General features: G+C 39.3%; 1 protein-coding gene across 10 annotated transcripts in view; it reads right to left on the minus strand.

Annotated features, from left to right (window-relative positions):
* The window catches only part of EFCAB5 (EF-hand calcium binding domain 5), a 171,519-nt gene that overhangs the window by 138,477 nt on the left and 9,102 nt on the right, over window positions 1-23,940 (minus strand). For 3 of the 10 annotated variants that reach the window (XM_055257461.2, XM_055257460.2, XM_055257457.2), the window contains exons 1-3: window positions 21,071-21,372; window positions 20,607-20,669; window positions 19,222-19,306 (exon numbers count right to left, since the gene is read on the minus strand). In XM_055257461.2, the coding sequence (XP_055113436.2) occupies window positions 19,222-19,306; window positions 20,607-20,669; window positions 21,071-21,112 (190 nt within the window). In that variant the 5' untranslated portion in view covers window positions 21,113-21,372. Of the gene's footprint in view, window positions 1-19,221; window positions 19,307-20,606; window positions 20,670-21,070; window positions 21,373-23,940 lie in introns of those variants that run through there. The other 7 variants (XM_063628643.1, XM_055257458.2, XM_055257454.2 and 4 more) reach the window with 6 other exon arrangements.

A 23,940-nucleotide genomic window follows, 5' to 3' on the forward strand; every position in this document is an offset into this window, starting at 1 on the left:
TACCTGTAGTCCCAGCTGTTGGTAGCTGAGGTGGGAGAATTGCTTGAGCGCAGGAGTTCAAGGGTGCAGTGAGCCATGATTACATCACTGCAGTTCAATCTGGGCAACAGAGTGAGACCCTACCTCTAAAAAAATAAAAACGGGGAAAAAGGAAAGCAATCCCATTTATAAAAGCAGCTAAAAGAATAGAATACTTAGGAATAAATTTAACCAAGGAAGTGAAAGATATATGCTAAAAACTATAAAACATTGCTGAAAGAAATTAAAGAAGACATAAATAAATAGAAGGATGTCCCTATTCATAGATCGGAATACTTTACATTGTTAAGATATCAATTCTACTCAAAGTGATCTACAGATTCAATGCAGTCAAAATTCCAATAGTCTTTTTCACAGAAATAGAAAAAGTGATCCTCAGATTAATATGAAACTGCAGGGGCCCTTGAATAGCCAAAATAAATCTTGAAAAAAAAAAGGAATAGACTTGGAGGATTCACACTACCCAACTCTGAGACTTACTACAAAGCTACAACAAATAAAACAGTACTAGAGTAAGGACAGACATGTAGACCAATAAAATAGGATAGAGAGGCCAGAAATAAACTCTCACATATAGTCAATTGATTTGTGACAAGGGTGTCAAGACCATTCAAAGGGAAAGAATAATCTTTTCAACAAGTGGTGCTGAGACTACCTGATATATCATGTAAAAGAATGAAGTTGGTCCTTTACCTTACATACAAACATGAACTGAAAACAAATCAAAGATCTAAACTGAAGAGAGAAAATGATACAACTTTCCCAGCTTGGGCAACATAGTGAGACTGCGTCTCTACAAAAAGTTAAAAAAACAAATTAGCCAGGCTTGGTGATGCACACCTATAGTCCCAGCTACTTCTGAAGCTGAGGTGGGAGGATCACTTGAGCCCAGGAGGTCGAGGCTGCAGTGAGCCATGATCATGCCCCTGCACTCTACCCTGGGCAACAGAGTGAGACTCTGTCTCTAAAAACAAACAAAGAAAATCATACAACTCTTAGATGAAAAATGAAAACCTGTGGAAAATCTTCATGCCACTGGCTTTAACAATGACTTCATGGATATAACACCAAGAGCACAGAAAACAAACAAAAAAAGATAAAATATACTTTAAAATTAAAAAACTTTTATACATCAAAGAATTATGTCAAAAAGTGAAAAGATGATGTAGTAAATGAGAGAAAATATTTGTAAAGCATATAACTGATAAGGAATTAATATTCAGAATATATAAAGAACTTCTAAAACTCAATAACAATAAAACAACCTAATTCAAAAATGGGCAAAGGATTTGAACAGACATTTCTCCTAAGAAAATATACAAATGGTCAATAAGTACATGAAAAGATGTTCAACATTATGAGTTATTAGGGAATGCAAATCATAACTACAAGGAGATACCACTTCACATTTACTAAGATGGTTATAAGAAAACAAAAACAAACAGAAACTCAGAAAATAATGAGTGTTGGAAAGAATGTACAGAAATTGGAACTCTCGTGCTTTGCTGGTGGGAATGCAAAGTGATGCAGCTATTGTGGAAAACTGTTGTGGTTTCTCAAAACATTAAACACAGAGCTGGGTACAGTGGCATGTGCTTGTAGTCCCGGATACTTGGCAGGCTGAGGTGGGAGGATTGCTTAAGCCCAGGAGTTCAATTCCAGCCTAGGTAGCATACCAAGACCCTGTCTCTTAAAAAAATAACAATAATAATCAATAATAGTAACATAGTTTAATTTTTTAAGGTAAACCTAGAACAACATATGACCCAGCAATCCCACTTCTATGTATACATCCAAAAAAATTGAAAGCAGGGGCTCAGATACTTGCACATCAGTGTTCATGGCAGCAGTATACACGATCAGTAAAAGGTGGAAACAACTCAAGCATCCATCCACAGATGAATGGATAAACAAAATGAGGTATAGATGTACAATGAAATATCATTCACCCATTGAAAACATGAAATTTTGGGGGTAGGGGAAGGAGAGCATCAGGATAAATAGCTAATGCATGTGGGGCTTAATACCTAGGTGACGGGTTGATAGGTGCACCAAACCACCATGGCACATGTTTACCTATGTAACAAACCTGCACATCCTGCACATGTATCCCAGAACTTAAAATATTTTAAAAAATGAAATTTTGAGAGAGGCAGAGCAAGATGGCCTAACAGAACCCTCCAGTGATCATCCCCCTCACAGGAACACCACATTGAACAACTATCCACACAAGAAAGCACCTTCATAAGAACCAAAAATCAGGTGAGTGATCACAATACCTGGTTTTAATATCATATCAAGGAAAGAGGCACTGAGGAGAATAGGAAAGACAGTCTTGAAATGCCTACACCACCCCTCCTGCATCCCCCAGCAGTGGCCTCATAGTACAGAGACAGAATATGATGCTTGGGGCAGGGACAGCACAGTGACTGTGGGATTTTGCATTGTCACGCAGTGTTGCCCTGTCACAGTGGAAAGCAACATGGGGCGGAATTCAGCTGGTGCCCACAGAGGGAGCATTTAGACCAGCCCTGGCCAGAGGGGAATTTTCCATCCCAGCAGTCAGAACCTGAGTTCCAGCTAGCCCACCACTGAGGGCTAAAGTGCTCTGGGGTTCTAAATAAACTTGAAAGGAAATCTAGGCTATAAGGACTGTAGTTCCTGGGCAAGTCCTGGTGCTGTACTGTGCTCAAAGCCAGTGGACTTGGGGTGTACATGACCTAGTGAGACGCCAGCTAGGGCAGCCAAGGGAGTTGTTGTCACCCCTCCCCCAACTCCAGACAGTGCAGCTCGTAGCTTCAGCAGAGACTCCTTCCAATTAAGGAAAGGATAGAGGAGAGTAAAGAGGGCTTTGTCTTGCAACTTGGATACCAGCTCTGCTACAGTAAAATAAAGTACCAAGCAGAGTCCTGGAGTCCGCGTGCTAGGCCCTGCCTCCCAGATGACAATTTTAGACACATCCTGGGCCAGAAGGGAATCTACTCTCTTGAAGGGAAGGACCCAGTAGGATTCATCACCTGATGACTAAAGTGCCCATGGGCCTTGAATGAACATCAGTGGTAGCCAAGCAGTACTCACTGCCTTGGGTGAGACCCAGTGCCGTGCAGGCTTCAGGTATGACCCAGTACACTCCCAGCTGTGGTGGTCATGGAAGACTCCTTCTGCTTGAGGAAAAAAGAGGGAAGAGTAAAAAGCATGTTGTCTTGCAACTTGGGTGCCTGCTAAGCTACAGTAAAATGAAACACCAAGTAGATTTCTAAATTTATCAACTCTAGGCTCTAGTTCCTGGACAGCATTTCTAGACCCACTCTGGGCCAGAAAGGAACTCATTACCCTGAAGGGAAAGACACAAGCCAGGCTGAATTTACTAGCTGCTGACTAAACAGCCCTTGGGCCTTGAATAAACATCAGCAGTAGCCAGACAATAGTTGCCAAAGGCCTTGGGTGAGACCCAGTACTGTGCTGGCTTCAGGTTGGACCTGGCACAGTCCCAGTGCTGGTGGCCACAGCGGGACTTGTGTCACTCTTCCCATAAGTCCAGGCAGCTCAGCACAGAGAGAGAGACAGACTCCATTTTGGCAGGGGGTTGGGGAGATGTAAGGGAAGAGAACAGGAGTCTCTGCCTGGTAATCCCAGGAATTCTCCTGGATCTTACCCAAGACAACAAAGGCAGTACCTCTACAAGGCTTCAAGAGTCATAGTGTTAGTGGGTTTGGGGTGCCCTCTAATGCAGATGTGGCTGCAGTGACTGAAGGCTTAGATCACAACACTCAATTCCCTTTGAGTACTTAGAAAGCATTCCCAAGACGGATGGGTACAAACAAGCCCAGACTGTGAAGACTACAGTAAGTACCTAATTCTTCAATGCCCAGACATCAATGAACATCCACAAACATCATGACCTTATCAAACAAAGTAAGAGAACACAGTGACCAATCCCAGAGTCACGGAGATATTTGACCTTTCAGAAAGAGAGTTCAAAATAGCTGTTTTGAGGAAGCTCAATGAAATTCAAGATAGCACAGAGAAGGAATTCAGAATCGTATCCGATAAATTTAACAAAGAGATTGAAATATTTTTTAAAAATCAAGCAGAAATTCTGGAGCTGAAAAATTCAATTAACATACTGAAGAATGTATGATGTTCCCTCAATTGCAGTATTGATCAAGCAGAAGAAAGAATTAGTGAGCTTGAAGACAGGCTATTTGAAAATACACAGTCAGAGGAGAAAAAACTATAAAAAAGAATGAAGCATGACTACAGTATCTAGAAAATAGACTCAAAAGGACCAGGTTAAGAGTTATTGACCTTAAAGAGAAGGTAGAGAGAGAGGTTTGGGTAGAAAGTTTATTTAAAAGGATAAAAACAGAAAATTTTCCAGAAAAAGATAACAATATTCAGCTACAATATTTTTTTCTTAATAAAATAAAATTACAGGCCAATATTTCTGTAGTCAGATATTTCTTTATTCTGATGAACATTGAAGCAAAATCCTCCACAAAATACTAGCAAACCAAATTCAACAACACATTAAAAAGATAATTCATTGGCGATTATTAAAAAGTAAAGCCACAACAGATGCTGGCAAGGTTGTGGAGAAATAGGAACACTTTTACACTGTTGGTGGGAATGTAAATTAGTTCAACCATTGTGGAAGACAGTGTGGTGATTCCCCAAAGATGTAGAACCAGAAATACCATTTGACCCAACAGTCCCATTGCTGGGTATATAGTATATACCCAAAGGAATATAAATCATTCTGTTATAAAGATACATGAACACATATGTTCATTACAGCACTATTCACAATAGCAAAGACATGGAATCAACCCAAATACTCATCAATGATAGAATAGATAAAGAAAATGTGGTACATATATACCATGGAATACTTGCAGCCATAAAAAGGAATGAGATCATGTCCTTTGCAGGGACATGGATGGAGCTGGAAATCATTATCCCCAACAAACTAACACAGGAACAAAAAACCAAACACCGCATGTTCTCACTTATAAGTGGGAACTGAACAATGAGAACACATGGACACAGGGAGGGGAACAATATACACTGGGGCCTGTTGGGGGGTGTGGGGTGAGGAAGAACATCAGGATAAACAGCCAATACATGTGGGGCTTAATACCTAGGTGATGGGTTGATAGGTGCAGCAAACAACCATAGCACATATTTACCTATGTAACAAACCTGCATGTACTGCCCATGTATCCTGGAACTTAAAATAAAATAAAAATTGAAAAAAAATCCTTCATCATGCCAGGGATGCAAGGGATGCAAAGATGGTTCAATATATGTAAGTTAATCACTGTGACACATCATATCAACAGAATGAAAGACAAAAACCATATGATCATTTCAACTGATGCTAAAAAAGCATTTGATGAAATTCAACAGCTCTTCATAATAAAATCCCTCAAAACACTGAGTATAGAAGGAATATACCTCAACAGAATAAAAGCCATATATGACAGACCCACAGCTAGTATCACACTGAATGGGAAAAAAAATGATAGCTTTTCCTCTAAGATCTGGAACAAAATAAGGATGCCCATTTTTACCATTGTTATTCAACATAGTACTGGAGTCCTAGCTAGAGTAATCAGACAAGAGAAAGAAATAAAATGCATCCAAAATGGAAAGAAAGAAGTCAAATTATCCTTATTTGCAGGATTTCTCTTTTTCTCTCTCTCCAGCCCACTCTCTCTCTCTTTCTCTCTCTCCCTCCCTGCCCACTTTCCTTCTTTCAATCACTCCCTTGACTTCTAACACTACAGGTTAATTTTGCTTGCTTTTGAACCTCATATTAAATCACAGAGTATGTGCTCCTTTGTATCTGTTGTTACTCAACAACATAACAACTTAGGGTCATGTGTGGCATTAGTTGTGTTAAATCAATTTTGGTCTAAAGCTGCATCCACACAAATTTTCAATTTGGCCTAAAGGTTTCTCCATATATAGTGAACTGTAACCAAACTTGATGTGTAAAAAGACCATAACCTACTGTTATAACAAGTAGCTTAGTGTGAGCCGATCACAGCAGCCAAACTTCTGTCAATCACAGACAGTCAGCTGTTCAAACCAGCTTCAAATCAGGCAAGTGCCCAGTTGTAACCAATCCAGCTGTTTCTGCATCTCACTTCTGTTTTCTGTACATCACTTTCCTTTTTGTGTCCGTAAATGTCATCTGACCCTGTGATAGCCCTGGAGTTGCTCTGATCCTTTTCTGGTTCTGGAGGCTGCCTGATTCCTGAATTGTTCTTTGTTCAATTAAACTCTGTTCAATTTGTCTAAAGCTTTTCTTTTAACAGTTGTTATTCATTGCTACATAGTATATTATGTATAACTATATTACAATTTATTTATTCTACTGTTGATAGACAATTTAATAGATTCCAGATTTGGCTATTCCCTAAAAAACTGTTTTAATATTCTGTATATGCCTAGCCAGTTATCCCAACGCCATTTATTGAATAGGAAACTCTGTCCCCATTGTTTGTTTTTGTCAGCTTTGTCAAAGATCAGATAGTTGTAGGTGTGTGGCCTTATTTCTGGGTTCTCTATTCTGTTCCATTGGTCTATTTGTCTGCTTTTGTACCAGTACCATGCTGCTTGGATTACTGTAGCCCTGTATATAGTTTGAACTCAGGTAGCATGATTCCTCCAGGTTTGTTCTTTTTGCTTAAGATTGCTTGGCTACTCGAGCTGTTTTTTGGTTCCATATAAATTTTAGAATAGTTTTTTTTTCTAGTTCTGTGAAGAATGTCATTGGTAGTTTAATAGGAATTTTATTGAATCTATAAACTTCTTTGGGAAGTATGGCCATTTTAACAATATTGATTCTTCCTATACATGAGCATGAAATGTTTTTCCATTTGTGTCATCTCTGATTTCTTTGAGCAGTGTTTTGTAGTTCTCCTTGTAGAGATATTTCACTTCCTTGGTGTATTAGTCTGTTCTCATGCTGCTAATAAAGGCATATCCCAGACTGGGTAATTTATAAAGAAAAAAAAGTTTAAGGGACTCACAGTTCCACGTGGCTGGGAAGGCCTCACAATCATGGTGGAAGGCAAAGAAGGAGCAAAGTCATGTCTTACATGGCGGCAGGCAAGAGACAGAGCATGCGCAGGGGAACTCCCTTTTATAAAACCATCAGATCTTGTGAGATTTACTCACTCTCATGAGAACAGCATGGAAAAGACCCACCCCTATGATTCAATTAACTCCCACCAGGTCCCTCCCATGACACATGGGAATTATGGGAGCTATAGTTCAAGATTTGGGTAGGGACACAGCCAAACCATATCATTCTGCCCCTGGCCCCTCCCAAATCTCATGTTCCCTCATTCCAAAACCAATCATCCCTTTCCAACAGTCCCCTAAAGTCTTAACTCATTTAAGCATTAACTCAAAAGTCCACAGTCCAAAGTCTCATCTGAGACAAGGCCTATGAGCCTGTAAAATCAAAAGCAAGTTAGTTACTTCCTAGATACAATGGGGGTACAGGCATTCGGTAAATACATCCATTCCAAATGGGAGAAATTGGGCAAAACAAAGGGGCTATAGGCTCCATGCAAGTCCAAAATACAACAGGGCAGTAAAATCTTAAATCTCCGAAATAATCTCGTTTGACTCTGTGTCTCACATCCAGGTCACACTGATGTAAGAGGTGGGCTCCCACAGCCTTGGGCAGCTCTGCCCCTGTGGCTTTGCAGGGTATGGCTCCCCTCCTGGCTGCTTTCACAGGCTAGCATTGAATGTCTCTGGCTTTTCCAGGTGCACGGTGCAAGTTGTCAGTGAATCTATCATTCTGGGGTTTGGAAGATGGTGGCCATATTCTCATAGCTCCACTAGATGGTGCCCCAGCAGGGACTCTGTGTGGGGGCTCCAACTCCACATTTCCTTGCCACACTGCCCTAGTAGAGGTACTCCATGAGGGCTCCATCCCTGTAGCTAACTTCTGCCTGGACATCCAGGAGTTTCATACACCCTTGAAATCTAGGCAGAGGTTCCAAAACCTCAATTCTTGATTTCTGCATACCCACAGGCCCAACACCATGTGGAAGCTGCCAAGGTTTAGGGCTTGCACCTGCTGAAGCAATGGCCTGAGCTGTACATTGGCCCCTTCTAGCCACAGCTGGGGTGGATGGGATGCAGGGCACCAAGTCCCAAGGCTGCACACAGCAAGGGGGCCCTGGGCCTGACCTATGAAACCATTTTTCCCTCCTAGGCCTCTGGACTAGGGGGGAGGGGCTGCCATGAAGGTCTCTGACATGCCCCAGAGACATTTTCTGCATGTCTTCGTGATTAAAATGTGGCTCCTTGTTACTTATGCACATTTCTGCAGCTGGCTTGAATTTCTCCCCAGAAAATGAGGTTTTCTTTTTTATTGCATGGTACTACACATAGTACTATTGCATAGTAGTCAGGCTGCAAAATTTTCAAACTTTTATGCTCTGCTTCCTCTTGAACCCTTCACTGCTTAGAAATTTCTTCCCCCAGATAACTTGAATTATCTCTCAAGTTCAAAGTTCCACAGATCTCTAGGGCAGGGGCAAAATGCTGCCAGTCTCTGCTAAAACACAGCAAGTCACCTTTGCTCCAGTTCCCAACAAGTTCCTCATCTCCATCTGAGACCACATCAGCCTGAACTTTATTGTCCATATCACTATAAGCGCTTTGGCCAAAGCCATTCAACAAGTCTCTAGGAAGTTCCAACTTTCTCACAACTTTCTGACTTCTTCTGAGCTCTACAAACTGTTCCAACCTCTTCTTGTTACCCAGTTCCAAAGTCACTTCCACATTTCCGGGTATATTTACAGTAGCACCCCAGTTCTGGTACCAATTTACTGTATTAGTCTGTTCTCATGCTACTAATAAAGACATACCTGAGACTGGGTAATTTATAAAGAAAAAAAGTTTAATGGACTCACAGTTCCATGTGGCTGGGGGGGCCTCACAATGACGGTGGAAGGAAAAGAAGGAGCAAAGTCAGGTCTTTCATGGTGGCAAGTAAGAGAAAGAGCATGTGCAGGGGAACTCCCCTTGACTTACTCATTATCATGAGAACAGCATGGAAAAGACTTGCTCCCCACGATTCAATTACCTCCAACTGGGTCCTTCCCATGATACATGGGAATTATGGGAGCTATAATTCAATATTTGGATGGGGACACAGCCAAATCATATCACTTGGTTAGCTGTATTTTATTTTTTTTGTGGCAATTGTGAATGGGACTGTGTTCCTGATTTGGTTCTTGGCTTGACTGTTGTTGGTGTATAGGAATGCTAGTGATTTTTGTACATTGATTTTGTATCCTGAGACTTTGCTGAGGTTATCACTTTAAGGAGCTTTTGGGCTGAATATGGCATTTTCTAGATATAGGATCATGTAGTGTGCAAACAGGGATAGTTTGACTTCCTTTCTTCCTATTTGGGTGCCCCTTATTTATTTCTCTTGCCTGATTGCTCTGGCCAGGTAAACTAGCTATTTTTAACCTTAACTGGAAAGTAGTTATTAAGATGTGCTTCAATCATTAATAACTCTCAATAAATAATATTATGTAATAATAGCAAGAGACCAGAATCTTTATAACTCTAAAGCAGTGTTTTTTAACCTTACTTATTACAAAATATTAAAGACCTGCAAGTATAATGATGATATAATAAGTGGCCTGTATCTACTCTTAGCTTAAGAAAAAAATTACCTATATATTAAAGCCTCCCATAGACTGCTACTTTGAGAGATTATTCTGAATTTCATGTTTATCATTTCCATGCACTTATTTTTATTATATCTAAGCAATATAATATTGTTCTTGTTTTTTAATTTCATAAAATATTTCATACTATATATATTCTACAGTCTTTTTTATACTTAGTATTTGGAAAATTCATCTATATTGAAAGGTATAGGTCTAGTTCATTCATTTTCACTGCTGCATAATATAACTGTATAATAAAGTGTTTATTCATTCTCTTTTAGATAGACTGGGTTATTTCCAGTTTTTTTTTTTTTTACTATAAAGACAATCCTATTATGAAAAGTACTGCATATGTCTCTTTGTGTCCACATGTGAGGGCTTCTCTGGTATATAATTACTAGGATTTCAATTGTAGGTGGTATGGTTTGAATGTATGTGTTCCTCCAAAATTCATATGTTGGAACCTAAGACCCAATGTGATAGTATTAAAAGGTGGTACCTTTGGGGAAGTGATTAAGTCATGAGGGCTTTGTCTTCAAGAATGGATTAACAGTAGCTTTCTAAAAGAGCTAGAGGGAACTAGCTAGGAACCTCCCTTTTTTTGCCCTTCCATCTATTCTGCCATATGAGGACTGTTCATCTCCTCTGGAGGACACAATGCCATCTAGGAAGCAGAGACCAGGCCTTCACCAGACATGAAACTTGCTGGTGCCTTGATCTTGGACTTCCCAGCTTCCACAACTGTGAGCACTAAATTTACACTGTTTATAAATTACCCAGCCTGTGCTATTTTGTTATAGCAGCAGGAACAGACTGGCACAGGGTCATAGGTATGTGCATTTCACCTTAAGGAGATATTATTAAATTATTTCCCAGAGTGATTGGTTCCAATTTATGTCACCACCTGCAAGAATAAGAGTTCCTACTGTGGAGCAGTGGTTTTTGAACTATGTTTCTCAGGGTCCCAAGAGGGAGTTTCAAAGGCCATAGGACTCTAAGCCCCTTGTACTGTTTGTGACTGGAACAGCTATGCTTCAATTTGTTTTACAGAATTGTAGAGCACAGGAAATTTTCCTTTGAAAAAAAAAAAGGTTTTTCTGCTTTAAAAAAGTTTAAAAACCAATATCCTGGCCAGGTGCAGTGGCTCACACCTGTAATCCCAGCACTTTGGGAGGCCAAGGCGGGCAGATCGCAAGGTCAGGAGATCGAGACCATCCTGGCTAACACGGTGAAACCCCGTCTCTACTAAAAAAAAAAAAAAAAAAAAAAAAAAAAAAAAATTAGCTAGGTGTGGTGGCGGGCACCTGTGGTCCCAGCTACTTGGGAGGCTGAGGCAGGAGAATGGCATGATCCCAGGAGGCAGAGGTTGCAGTGAGCGGAGATCGCGCCACTGCACTCCAGCCTGGGAGACAGAGCAAGATGCCGTCTCAAAACCAAACAAAACAAAACAAAAAGAAGAAAACAATATCCTGAAGAATACTTTTAAATTCTATTTAGATAGTATCCATCTTTCTGTCCAGGAGAAAAATTGGTCTGTGAAGAAACCCTTGAAAAGCCAACATTTCATCTACAGAATGTCTTAAATCTAATAGTGGATAGTATTTATCAATCTCTCTCCCAAGTTTTGATTTCTTCCTTGGCCTCTTCTCTTATTCCAATATGGGAAAGGTAAAGAGGGTAGTACAATGCTTCCCCTCACCTCTAAGTTGGATTTGCAAACTTATTAACTGTTTTGGGTGGGGAAAGAGGGAAAAGTGTGTTTCCCTTCTGTTTTGTCACAATGCTCATAAATATATAATGCTTTTATTTTTATTTTTAAATAAGTGTAAAAAGAAAGGAATTCACTCAAGTCTATAGGTTCTAATGTACAGTTGACCCTTGAACAACGTAGGGGTTAGAGGAACCAATATCTGCACAGTCAAAAAGCTATGTATAACTTTCAACTCCCCCAAAATTTGACTGCTAGTAGCCTACTGTTGACCAGAAACCTTACGGAAAACATAAGCAGTTGATTAACACATATTTTGTATATGTATTATATACTGTATCCTTATAATAAAGTAAGCTAGAGAAAGAAAATGTTATGAAGAAAATCATAAGAGGCTAGGTGCAGTAATCTGTAATCTCAGCACTTCAGGAGGCTGAGGCAGGATGATCACTTGAGGCCAGGAGCTCAAGACCACTCTGGGCAACATAGCAAGACCCAGTCTCTGCAAAAAAAAATTAAAAACTTAGGTGGGTGTGGTGTACATGCCTGTAGTCCCAGCTACTCAGGAGGCTGAGGCAGGAGGATCCCTTGAGCCCAGGAGGGAGAGACTGCAGTGAGCTATGACTGCACCACTATACTCCAGCTTAGGCAACAGAGTGAGACCATGTATCTGTATTTTTTTTTAAAAGAAAGAAAGAGAGAGGTGGTGGGGAGGAGGAAGGAAGGAGGGAGAGAGAGAAGGAGGGAAGGAAAGAAGGAAAGAAGGAAGGAAGGAAGGAAGGAAGGAAGGAAGGAAGGAAGGGAAGGAAGGATATCATAAGGAAGATAAAATATATTTACTATTCATTAAGTGGAAGTGGATCATCATAAATGTTTTCATTCTCATTGTCCTCATGTTCAATAGACTGAGGAGAGGAGGAAGAGGAAGGGTTGATCTTGCTGTTTTGGAGTGGCAGAGGTGGAAGAAAATCTGTGTATAAGTGGACCCATGCAATTCAAACTGTGTTGTCCAAGAGTCAACTGTACTCTTTCTTTTTAACCTGTCTCCCATAACCCAAGGCAGACAATTCCTCCTCCTGCATCAAGGATATATGGCAACTTAATATCTACCCATCTGCCACGGCTCATTAGTAAACTCACACATGAACTAAGGCATTCTCCATCTTCATTGCAGCCTGTTAGTGCTCTTCTAGTGTACTTGGCTATTATAGGTTGCTAAGCAATAATCTTAGTGCTTGCATTGTCCCCACTGATGTACAGAATGGAAGTAGACATGTGTTTGGTGACCACTGTAGTCAAACACTTCTCTCTTAGAGCCACAAAAACAAGAAAAAGAAGCACAGCAACAGCAGGGTCAATAAATCAGGATTCTGAACAAGCCTATGTGAAGCTGTCTTTTGACTGAGTGACCTCTGAATTCATGGATTACAAATTACAGCACTGCCCCAAGGGCAATTTAATTCAGAGGTTTAATTGAATAGTTTCAAAGATGTACTGGATTTTTTAGCAGGTCTCTGGTTGGACATCCTAAACCTTTTAAGATTGATTGATTCATTCTTTTATATACTCACTCAATAAATAACTATTAATTTCTCACTGTGTGCCAGGCACTGGAATTCTTTTTCAGGATCGTCTTCCTAAACTTTTCCAAGAATCAAGAGCCTTTCAAGCTCTGCCCCCAATACGTGCATCTTCACCACTCTAGTGGTCTATCTTCTAATATAAAAAGAACTATCCAGGCACTATGAGCATAAATGCTTTCAACTAAATAAGTAGGGACACAAAATAATTCCTTGTACACATTTTGAAAAGTCTAGCCTTATAAGTGACTTTTATCATTTTTGGCTCTCAGTGTATGGCCCACTGCTGGGCAGAGCCGCAGTACAAAGCCTATTTAAGGACATAAATAGGAATGAATTATAATTCATATTATAATAAGTCTTAGCAGGCTCTTTCTTCACAAGGAGGCATATAACATTAGTGGGTCTGGTTGCTGATTAAATTGGTGAAAATCGACCCAGCAGGGCTACTTAAGCTGTATGATGTTTTCTTTAAACACAGGCCGTGTTTGAAACTCAGCTGCTTTGTCCTTATTATCAGGATTTCTTAACACTGGCACATGATGTAGAATGACTGCTGCAAAGGAAGGAAGTAAAGAAGTATTACTAAACACCACCGGAATTAAAATTCAATAGATAAAGGAAAAGGCAGTTTCCTACAAAACATTGTTAATCTTAGGGCTGTGTAATAAGAATAGAACTGAGCAAACTGACAGTTAAAAAAAAAATTCTCAAAATGCAAGTTAAGCTCAGCCTGAAAAGTAGAAAAACAAGGGTAAATAAATGAGGAATTGACATGATGTATTTAACCACAGTATTTTCTATGCAACGATATGTATTTGAGTGCATGTTGGGAGCTGCTTATCAAGGTAACATGACTTTAATTTTGACAAGTATATAACAAGGATGAAGACACTTCCTCTGACCTGTTGAAATTGCAATAACAGATCCTCTACCTACTTTGTATATACCCACATATACACACACATTCACAAATGAGGGATTTAAAGTAAAAAGTTTTCATAGTGACTGATTATTTAATAAATAAGTACACTGCATTGTGTTTGATATCAGAATAAGCAACTGCAATGTTTTCAGTACATATCATATACTGAGATAGATTTAAACAAAACACATTTCTCTCTACCATACATTGAAAAGCAATAAGAGAAATTGAAAGTACAAGAAGAGGAAAGACCACAAACTCTTGCTTGATATGTTTCCTGGGGAGGTGAAAAATTACCTGATGGAATACATATGTACAGTTTTGTAGGTGCAAATGTGGCCACAAACTAATTAAAGTGAATACCTAATTAAATTTATAACAAATTACCTAGATCAAAATTCTGTTTGGCATCTTTAAAATGAATGAGTTAATTTAGGCCAGGCACGGTGGCTCAAGCTTGTAATCCCAGCACTTTGGGAGGCCGAGGTGGGTGGATCACGTGAGGTCAGGAGTTTGAGACCAGCCTGGCCAACATAGTGAAACCCCGTCTCTACTAAAAATACAAATATTAGATGGGCATAGTGGCAGGTGGCTGCAATCCCAGCTACTTGGGAGGCTGAGGCATGAGAATCGTTTGAACTCGGGAGGCGGAGGTTGCAGTGAGCTGAGATTGCGCCACTGCACTCCAGCCTGGACGACAGAGCAAGACTCCATCTCAAAAAATAAAATAAAATAAAATGAATGAGCTAATTTATAAACCTGGCCCAAGAGATTAAGGTAAAGGCAAAGAATATGTATGTGGTGCTGGTGGTAGATGTTTGGCATAAGGAAGTAAAATCAGAAAAACAGGAGGTGGGGACAGGTAGAAGAGGACAAGTAAAGACTTGCCAGGAAGAAAATTTTTAGAAGTTAGTGAAGCTGTGAAAACAGTACTAAGTTTATAAGAAAGACAGAATGAGTGTTGGAAAGTTTGGTTCTTTTAAAAAAATTTTTTAAATTTTCAGGGGTACAAGTGATTTTTGGTTACATGGATGAATTGTATACTGGTGCAGTCTGAGATTTTAGTGCACCCGTCACTTGAGTAGTGTACATTGTACCCAATAGGTACTTTTTTAAAATCCCTTGCCCCTCCTTCCACCCTCCCGCTTCTGAGTCTCCATAGCCCATTATATCACTCTGCATGTCCTTGCATACCCATAGCTTAGCTCCCACTTCTAAGTGGGAACAGATGGTATTTGGCTTTCCATTCTTGAGTTACTTCACTTAGAATAATGGTCTTCAGCTCCATCCAAGTTGCTGCAAAATATATCATTTCTGAGTTCGTGTCCTTTGTAGGGACATGGATGAAACTGGAAAACATCATTCTCAGTAAACTATCGCAAGGACAAAAAACCAAACACCGCATGTTCTCACTCATAGGTGGGAATTGAACAAGGAGAACTCATGGACACAGGAAGGGGAACATCACGCTCCGGGGACTGTTGTGGGATGGGGGGAGGGGGGAGGGACAGCATTAGGAGATACACCTAATGCTAAATGACGAGTTAATGGGTGCAGGAAATCAACATGGCACATGGATACATATGTAACAAACCTGCACATTGTGCACATGTACCCTAAAACCCTAAAGTATAATTAAAAAAAAAAAAAAATATATATATATATATATATATCATTTCATTCTTTTTATGGCTGAGTAGTATTCCATGGTGTATATATACCACATTTTCTTTTTCTTTTTTTTTTTGAGATGGAGTCTCGCTCTGTTGCCAGGCTGGAATGCAGTGGCGTGATCTTGGCTCACTGCAACCTCTGCCTCCTGGGTTCAAGCAATTCTCCTGCCCCAGCCTCCCAAGTAGCTGGGACTACAGGCACCTGCCACCACACCCAGCTAATTTTTGTATTTTTAGTAGAGACGGGGTTTCACTGGGATGGTCTCAATCTCTTGACCTTGTGATCTGCCCACCTTGGCCTTCTGAAGTGCTCTTTATCCAGTCATTGGTTGCTGGGCACTTAGGTTGGTTCCATATCTTTGCAATTGTGAATTGTGCTGCAATAAACATACATATGCAGGTGTCTTTTTAATATAATGACTTATTTTCTTTTGGGTAGATACCCAGTAGTGGGGCTGCTGGATTGAATAGCAGATCTACTTTTAGGTCTTTAAGAAATTTCCATATTCGGCCAGGCGCGGTGGCTCACGCCTGTAATCCCAGCACTATGGGAGGCCAAGGCAGGCGGATCACAAGGTCAGGAGATCGAGACCATCCTGCCTAACATGGTGAAACCCCGTCTCTACTAAAAAAATAGAAAAAATTAGCCAGGCGTGGTGGCAGGTGCCTGAAGTCTCAACTACTCGGGAGGCTGAGGCAGGAGAATGGCGTGAACCTGGGAGGCGGAGCTTGCAGTGAGCCAAGATCATGCCACTGCATTCCAGCCTGGGCAACAGAGCGAGACTCTGTCTCAAAAAAAAAAAAAAAGAAAGAAATTTCCATACTCTTTTCCATAAAGGTTATACTAATTTACATTCCCACCAGCAGTGTACAAGCATTAGCTTTTCACCATATCCATGCCAACATCTATTGTTTTTTGACATTTTAATAATGATCATTCTTGCAGGAGTAAGGTAGTATTTCATCATGGTTTTAATTTGCATTTCCCTGATGATTAGTGATGTTCAGCACTTTTTCACATGTTCATTGGCCATTTGTATATATTCTTTTGAGAAATGTCTGTTCATGTCATTTGCCCACTTTTTGATGGGATAATTATTTTTTTCTTCTTGCTGATTTGTTTGAGTTCTTTGTAGATTCTGGATATTAGTTCTTTGTTGGACACACAGCAAATATTTTCTTCCATTCTGTGGGTTGTCAGTTTAGTCTGATGGTTATTTCTTTTGCTGTACAGAAGCTTTTTAGTTTAATTAGGTCCCATTTATTTATTTTTTGTTTTATTGCATTTGCTTTTGGAATCTTCATTATAAATTCTTTGCCTAAGCCAATGTCCAAAAGAGTTTTTCCTAGGTTATTTTCTAGAATTTTTAAGGTTTCAGGTCTCAGATTTAAGTTTTTGATTCATCCTGAGTTTATTTTTGTATAAGGTGAGAGATAGGGATACAGTTTCATTCTTCTACATGTAGCTAGCCAATTTCCCCAGCAACATTTATTGAATAGGGTATTCTTTCCCCAGTTTGTTTTTGTATGCTTTGTCAAGGTTGGTTGTAGGTATTTGGTTTTATTTCTGGGTTCTCTATTATGTCTGTGTGTCTGCTTTTATACCAGTACCATGCTATTTCAGGAACTATAGCCTTGTAGGATAATTTGAAGGAAAGTTTGGTTCCTTTTTTTCTCTTAAAAAAAATTGTTTTTTAGAGATTGGGTCTTGCTGTGTTGCCCAGGCTGGTCTCGAACTCCTGACCTCAAATGATCCTCCCATCTCAGCCTCCCAAAGTCCTGGGATTACAGGCATAGGCCACCACAACAAGTGAAAGTTAGGGTTTTAATGAATATGTATTACAACGTGTATTACTAGGAAGAAATAGTAAATAATTACTCTTAGTTGGTTTAAAAAGAAAGAACACTTTGGGAAAAAAAAAAACCCAGCACCTAAAAATTACAACTAGCATCTATATATCAATTTATAGTTTAGAAAACACTTTGATATTATTATACTTCAGTCCTAGCTCAGCCTAGCATATATTAAACATTCAATACTTGTAAATTGAAGAAAAATTATAGTAAAATTATTAAATTTTAAATATTGTAAAGAATTTCTGGTGGTATGGATTTCACTAAGTATTTGGAGTTAAAAGAGCTGTAATGAAAGAGATCAATGTCTTCTCTACTTTTTTGAAGACTTTTTAATCCTATAAATTTTCAATCTGCATAATTATGTGGAATTTGGGTTAAGGATGGGGCTAGGAGTCAAGCTTTGGGTCAAATGGAATAAATATGTGGTCAAGTACATGAGTAAAAAAAATAAACAGCATCGGCCAGGCACAGTGGCTCAAGCTTGTAATCCCAACACTTTGGGAGGCCAAGGCAGGCAGATCACCTGAGGTTGGGAGTTCGAGACCAGCCTGGCCAACATTGGGAAACCCCATCTCTATTAAAAATACAAACTTAGCCAGGCGTGGTGGCACATGCCTGTAATCCCAGCTACTCAGGAGGCTGAGGCAGGAGAATCGCTTGAACCTGGGAGGCTGAGGTTGCAGTGAGCCGAGATTGCACCATTGCACTCTGCTCTGGGCAACAAGAGCGAAACTTCGTCTCAAAAAAAACCAAAACAAAACAAAAAACAACAAAAAAACCCAAAAACAATAAACAGGGCCAAGGACAATAAGCAGCCCAAATCACTGGAGTTCTTCATTTTATTATTGTATTAGTGGGTTGCCTGCTAGATGTCAGTCAGCTTTCTTAGATAAATTTTCTCTTTAAGTGCAAGATGAATAATCATAAATTGCCTCAAAAGCATTAATAGAAGGTGAATGAAATACATTTTAAATTATTTCCCCAACTGCATTTAAAATACCCTCTGGCCTATAATCTCAGTGACTCTGGAGGCTGAGACAGGAGGATCACCTGAGTCCAGGAGATCGAGACCAGACCAGGCAACATAGCAAGAACCTGTCTCTACAAAAATAAAAAATAAAAAACTAGCTGGGTGAGGTAATGTGCACCCATAGTCCCAGCAACTCTAGAGGCTGAGGTGGGAGGATCACTTGAACCCAGGACTTTGAGTCTGCAGTGAACTATGACCGTGTCACTGAACTTCAGTCTGGGTGACAGGGCAAGATCCATCTCTAAAAAATAAAAATAAAATAAAATATCCCCTGAAATTATATCTTTAAAATGCAAAATCTTGAAGAATGCATCCCCAGGAAAATTTTAATGATAGTTTTAGACTCTTTTTTTTTTTTTTTTTTTTTCTGAGATGAAGTTGTGCTCTGTCGCCCGGGCTGGAGTGCAATCCACGAGCTCAGCTCACTGCAACCCCCGCCTCCCGGGTTCACACAATTCTCCTGCCTCAGCCTCCAGAGTAGCTGGGATTACAGGCACCCACCACTAAGCCCAGCTAATTTTTTGTATTTTTAGAAGAGATGGTGTTTCACCATGTTGGCCAGGCTGGTTTCGAACTCCTGACCTCTGGTGATCCACCTGCCTCGGCCTCCCAAAGTGCTGGGATTACAGGCCTGAGCCACCATGCCCAGCCAGTTTTAGATTCTATTGTATAAGAGAAAGGCTAGTTCTCTACCTTGGGATTTCATTTCATCTGTTGCTTTCTCCACCACATTGTTGGTGGCCTCTTTTACAGGAACATCTGGCACACTCTGTAAAGTCTTTGAAAAGAGGAAAAAAATCACCAATTTCAGTGTGACTTGATTTTTTACAAACTTCTATAAATTATTCCAATTAAAGGAAAGTTAATTGCTTTGTAAGGGTTAACCAAACATTCCTAGTTAATTTTTCTGGGATCTAATGCTGTATATTAGAGGTGAAGAGGTAATCAGAGTGTATTTTCTGCATTTACAAGATAAAATGTGTTGGTTCAAAATGTCATCACATCTTCCTATTACTAACAAAGTAATATGCTAGGAATATCATTTTAGATGTACACTAATTCTTGAATTATACAATACTTTATAGAAACATGATTAGAGACCATAGCATAAGGAAATCAGACCTTTGGAAATGCTACTGTTTCATTACTAGAATCACTTTCTGTATTTGTGGCAAAAAGAAAAAGCATTTAATCTTAATTGAGGAAATTAAAGATCAATTTTATGAATAGCAACAAAATAGTTTTTGTATACATGCTAACATACTTTAAAAATCTGACTATATATATATATATATATATATATTTTTTTTTTTTTTTTTTTTTTTTTTTTTTTTTTTTTTTTGGAGACGCAGTTTCACTCTGTTGCCCAGGCTGGAGCGCAGTGGCACGATCTCGGCTCACTGCAACCTCCACCTCCTGGGTTAAAGTGATTATCTTGCCTTGGCCTTTCAAGTAGCTAGGATTACAGGCATGCACCGTCAGGCCCAGATAATTTTTGTATTATTAGTAGAGATGGAGTTTCGCCATGTTGGCCAATCTGGTCTCGAACTCCTGACCTCAAGTGATCCACCTCGGTCTCCCAAAGTGCTGGGATTACAAGTGTGAGCCATCGACAATCAATAGGATATTTTAAAAACTCGCATTAGTCAACTCACTTGTGAATCTATAGGACTATTTTTAATTGCCTCCCCTTTTCTATGAAATGTTCTTCTTTATTGTAGTCTTGTATTTATTTAAACACAAAGTTACTTAAATGATTAACCTGGAAATTACATTTTCAGCATGATAGTAAAGTGACCCTAAAAGCTGGTGGTTACAGTTTTTAGGGTAACTTTAGAAAGCAGTCTTTATTTATCTGTAATTTATAACAGTTCTTCACAAATAATTTACCTGTCTATGGAAGTTTCCTGCAACTTACTCAAATGAATCAGCTTAATAATCAACATGAGTTTGTCCTTTTCCTTTTGCAATTCTAGTTATCTTTTTGAATACCCACATCTTTTCTTTTATCATAAGAAAATTGATTTATCTAGCTTATTCTCCAGCATTAATATCTGATTTATTCATGCCACCTCTACCTCATGAAGCTCTTTCACTTCAGTTAAGTTCCATTTCCTCTCTTTGTCTTCTTTTCCATTTTCCTGAAATGGAAACAGTGTTAGTAAATGGCATCCAAAAAGAGCTGTGGATTAAACTACTGTCTTATACTTTAATACAGTAAGGTTTTAATTCTTAAAAATTTCACATAATGAGTAAATATCATGCCAAATAAAATTACACAAAGTAGTTGTATAAACAAATTCAAACAATAACAGACTTTTATATATAATCAAGGAATGCCAACCAACTAGAAGCAGGTCGCCATGACTCAACTGTTATTTTGACCCCCTTTTCAGCATTTCTGTCAAAACCTGATGCAGAATACTTCAACCAAAAAGAGAAATAATTAAATGATAGACTGTGATATTATATCTCAATTTTCCCAAGAATGTTGAATCTCAAATCTTCCCATAAATGTAATAAACCTATATAGGACAAGAACCTGAGCAGGTCTGAGTTCCTCTTGAGATGTTGACTCATTCATTTGGACTCCAAAAGGTATCACCAAATGGTATAGAAGAATATTACTAGACCAGTATTAATAACAAAAAGAAAGAAAATATTAATAAACATCACAAAGTACTCCAGAAGTTAAAAAATCTCCCTCACTCCTGCCCTCACCTCACCCCACAATTCTATTGAATGATAAATTCTCAACTGCTGAACTTTTCCAACTGTATTACTGTTATGACTGTTGCTACTGACCAAAGCTAGATCATTGCTCAGGGAGACAAGAAAACTCACCATAGTAATCATTACTACTATCATTAAAAAAAAATACAGCAACAGTAATGCAATTATATTTTTAACATGATTGTAATCCTCATTAATTTTTGAGATAACAAGGTGAGGTAAAGTGAAACTTTTATGGCTACCTAATTCATGCAAGAAAGGTAGATAGAGAATAGAATAATAATATCTCAAAAAGCATTTTTTTGGCAAGGGAGAATTCCAGAAGAATGTGACTTATCTGGTTTATTTATTTATATTGAGGTATTAAAATAAATAATTACCAGATCCCCACTTTACTGCAAATGACTGTCACAGATTATCAAATCACTGCCATGCCAAAAATCATTTAAGAGTTTGTATATATATGAGCTAGGTGTTGTGTAAAGAGTAAATTACATTCACACAGTCTCTGCCTCCAGGACAGTTACAGTCTAGAGACTCTAATTTGAAATAGTATGTATCTAACGCTCTAGCGTATTCCCTTTTTTTTCTTTTCTTTTCTTTTCTTTTTTTACAGAGTCTCATTCTGTCGCCCAGGCTGGACTACAGTGGCGCAATCTCGGCTCACTGCAACCTCCACCTCCTGGGTTCAAGTGATTCTCCTGCCTCAGCCTCCCGAGTAGCTGGGACTACAGGTGCTCACCACCACACCTGGCTAATTTTTGTACGTTTAGTAGAGATGGGGTTTCACCATGTTGGCCAGGCTGGTCTTGAACTCCTGACCTCAAGTGATCCACCCTCCTCAGCCTCCAAAAGTGCTGGGATTACAGGTGTGAGGCACCGCACCTGGCCATTCCCTTTTCTTTTTATCAACATAACACATGTTCTAGCTAAATAAACCAAACGTACTGCCTTTGGAGAGAAGAGTTTCCAACATTTAAAAATAGCTGCCTCAAAGCCTTTTTGAAGCACTTAATAAATAATAAATAATAGAAAATAAATTTATATGATAGCTCCCAACTGTATATTCTCAACAGCCTCATTTCTTTGCTTATGGTGTCCATCTCCTGAAATTGCTGAGAAGCTTCCTTCCATTTCTTTTAAAATCTATTTGGTTTGGATGCACTCAGATAAATTCAACTCAATAAGACTTTATTAGGTGCTTTCTATATGCAGGCAAATGCTGGGGCTTAAAAGGATGAATAAGACCTGCCTTAAAGAGTTCCCAGTTTAGTCCGGGCGCAGTGGCTCATGCTCGTAATCCCAGCACTTTGGGAGACCAAGGCAGGTGGATCATCTGAAGTCAGGAGTTCGAGACCAGCCTGGCCAACATAGTGAAACCCTATCTCTACTAAAAATACAAAAAAGTAGCTGAGTGTGTTGGTGGGTGCCTGTGATCCCAGCTACGTAGGAGGCTGAGGCAGGAGAATGGCTTGAACCTGGGAGGCGGAGGTTGCAGTGAGCCAAGATCATGCCATTGCACTCCAGACTGGGCAACGAGCGAAACTCCGTCTCAAAAAAAAAAAAGAGTTCCCAGTTCAGTGAGGGAAAGAGATGCAATTCAATCTGCAAAGTGCAAGAGTAGAGGTACACACAAAATGTTAAGGAACAGAGAAATAAGCAATTAATTTTCCCAGGGTAGTTAGGGACATTTTCACAAAGGAAGCTGGATAGTAAAAGACTAGTAAGAAATTTGAAACAGAAGGAACAAACACTCTAGGTTCAAAAAGTGTTTGAAGAATTCATATAGCAGATATGCTGATATGGAGAAAGTGTTAGTGGTCTGGATAGAAGATCAAATCAGCTACAACATTCCCTTAAGCCAAAGCCCAATCCAGAGCAAGGCCCTACCTTCTCTTCAATTCTGTGAAGGCTGAGAGAGGTGAGAAAGCTGCAGAGGAAAAGCTGAAAACTATCAGAAGTTGATTCATGGGGTTTAAGGAAAGAAGACATCTCCATAACTTAAAAGTGCAAGGTGAAGCTGCAAGTGCTGATGTAGAAGTTGCAGCAAGTTACCCAAAAGATTTAACTAAGATCATCAGTGAAGGTGGCTACACTAAACAATGGATTTTCCATGCAGACAAAGCAGCCTTCTATTGGAAGAGGATGCTATCTAGGATTTCATAGCTGGAGAGAAGTCAACGTCTGGCTTCAAAGCTTCAAAGAATAGGCTGACTCTCTTGTTTGGGGCTAATGCAGCTGGTGACTTTAAGTTGAAACCAATGCTCATTTATCATTTCAAAAATCTTAACCCTTAAGAATTGTGCTAAATCTATTCTGCCTGTACTCTATAAATGGAAAAACAAAGTCTGGATGACAGCACATTTGTTTACAGTATGGCTTAAGGAATATTTTAAATACACCCTTGAGATCTATTGCTCAGGAAAATTGATTCCTTTCAAAATATTACTGTTCATTGACAGTGCACTTGGTCACCTAAGAGCTCTGATGGAAATGTACAAGGTAATTAATGTTGTTCCCATGCCTGCCAATACAGAATCCATTCTGCAGCCCATGGATCAAAAGACCAATTTCAACTTTCAAGTCTTATTTAAGAAATACATTTCATAAGGCTATAGCTTCCATAGATAGTGATTATCCTGATGGATTTTGGCAAAGTAAATTGAAAACCTTCTTGAA

Source organism: Symphalangus syndactylus, chromosome 20, assembly GCF_028878055.3.
Source record: "Symphalangus syndactylus isolate Jambi chromosome 20, NHGRI_mSymSyn1-v2.1_pri, whole genome shotgun sequence".
In the NCBI taxonomy this organism is placed as follows: domain Eukaryota; kingdom Metazoa; phylum Chordata; class Mammalia; order Primates; family Hylobatidae; genus Symphalangus; species Symphalangus syndactylus.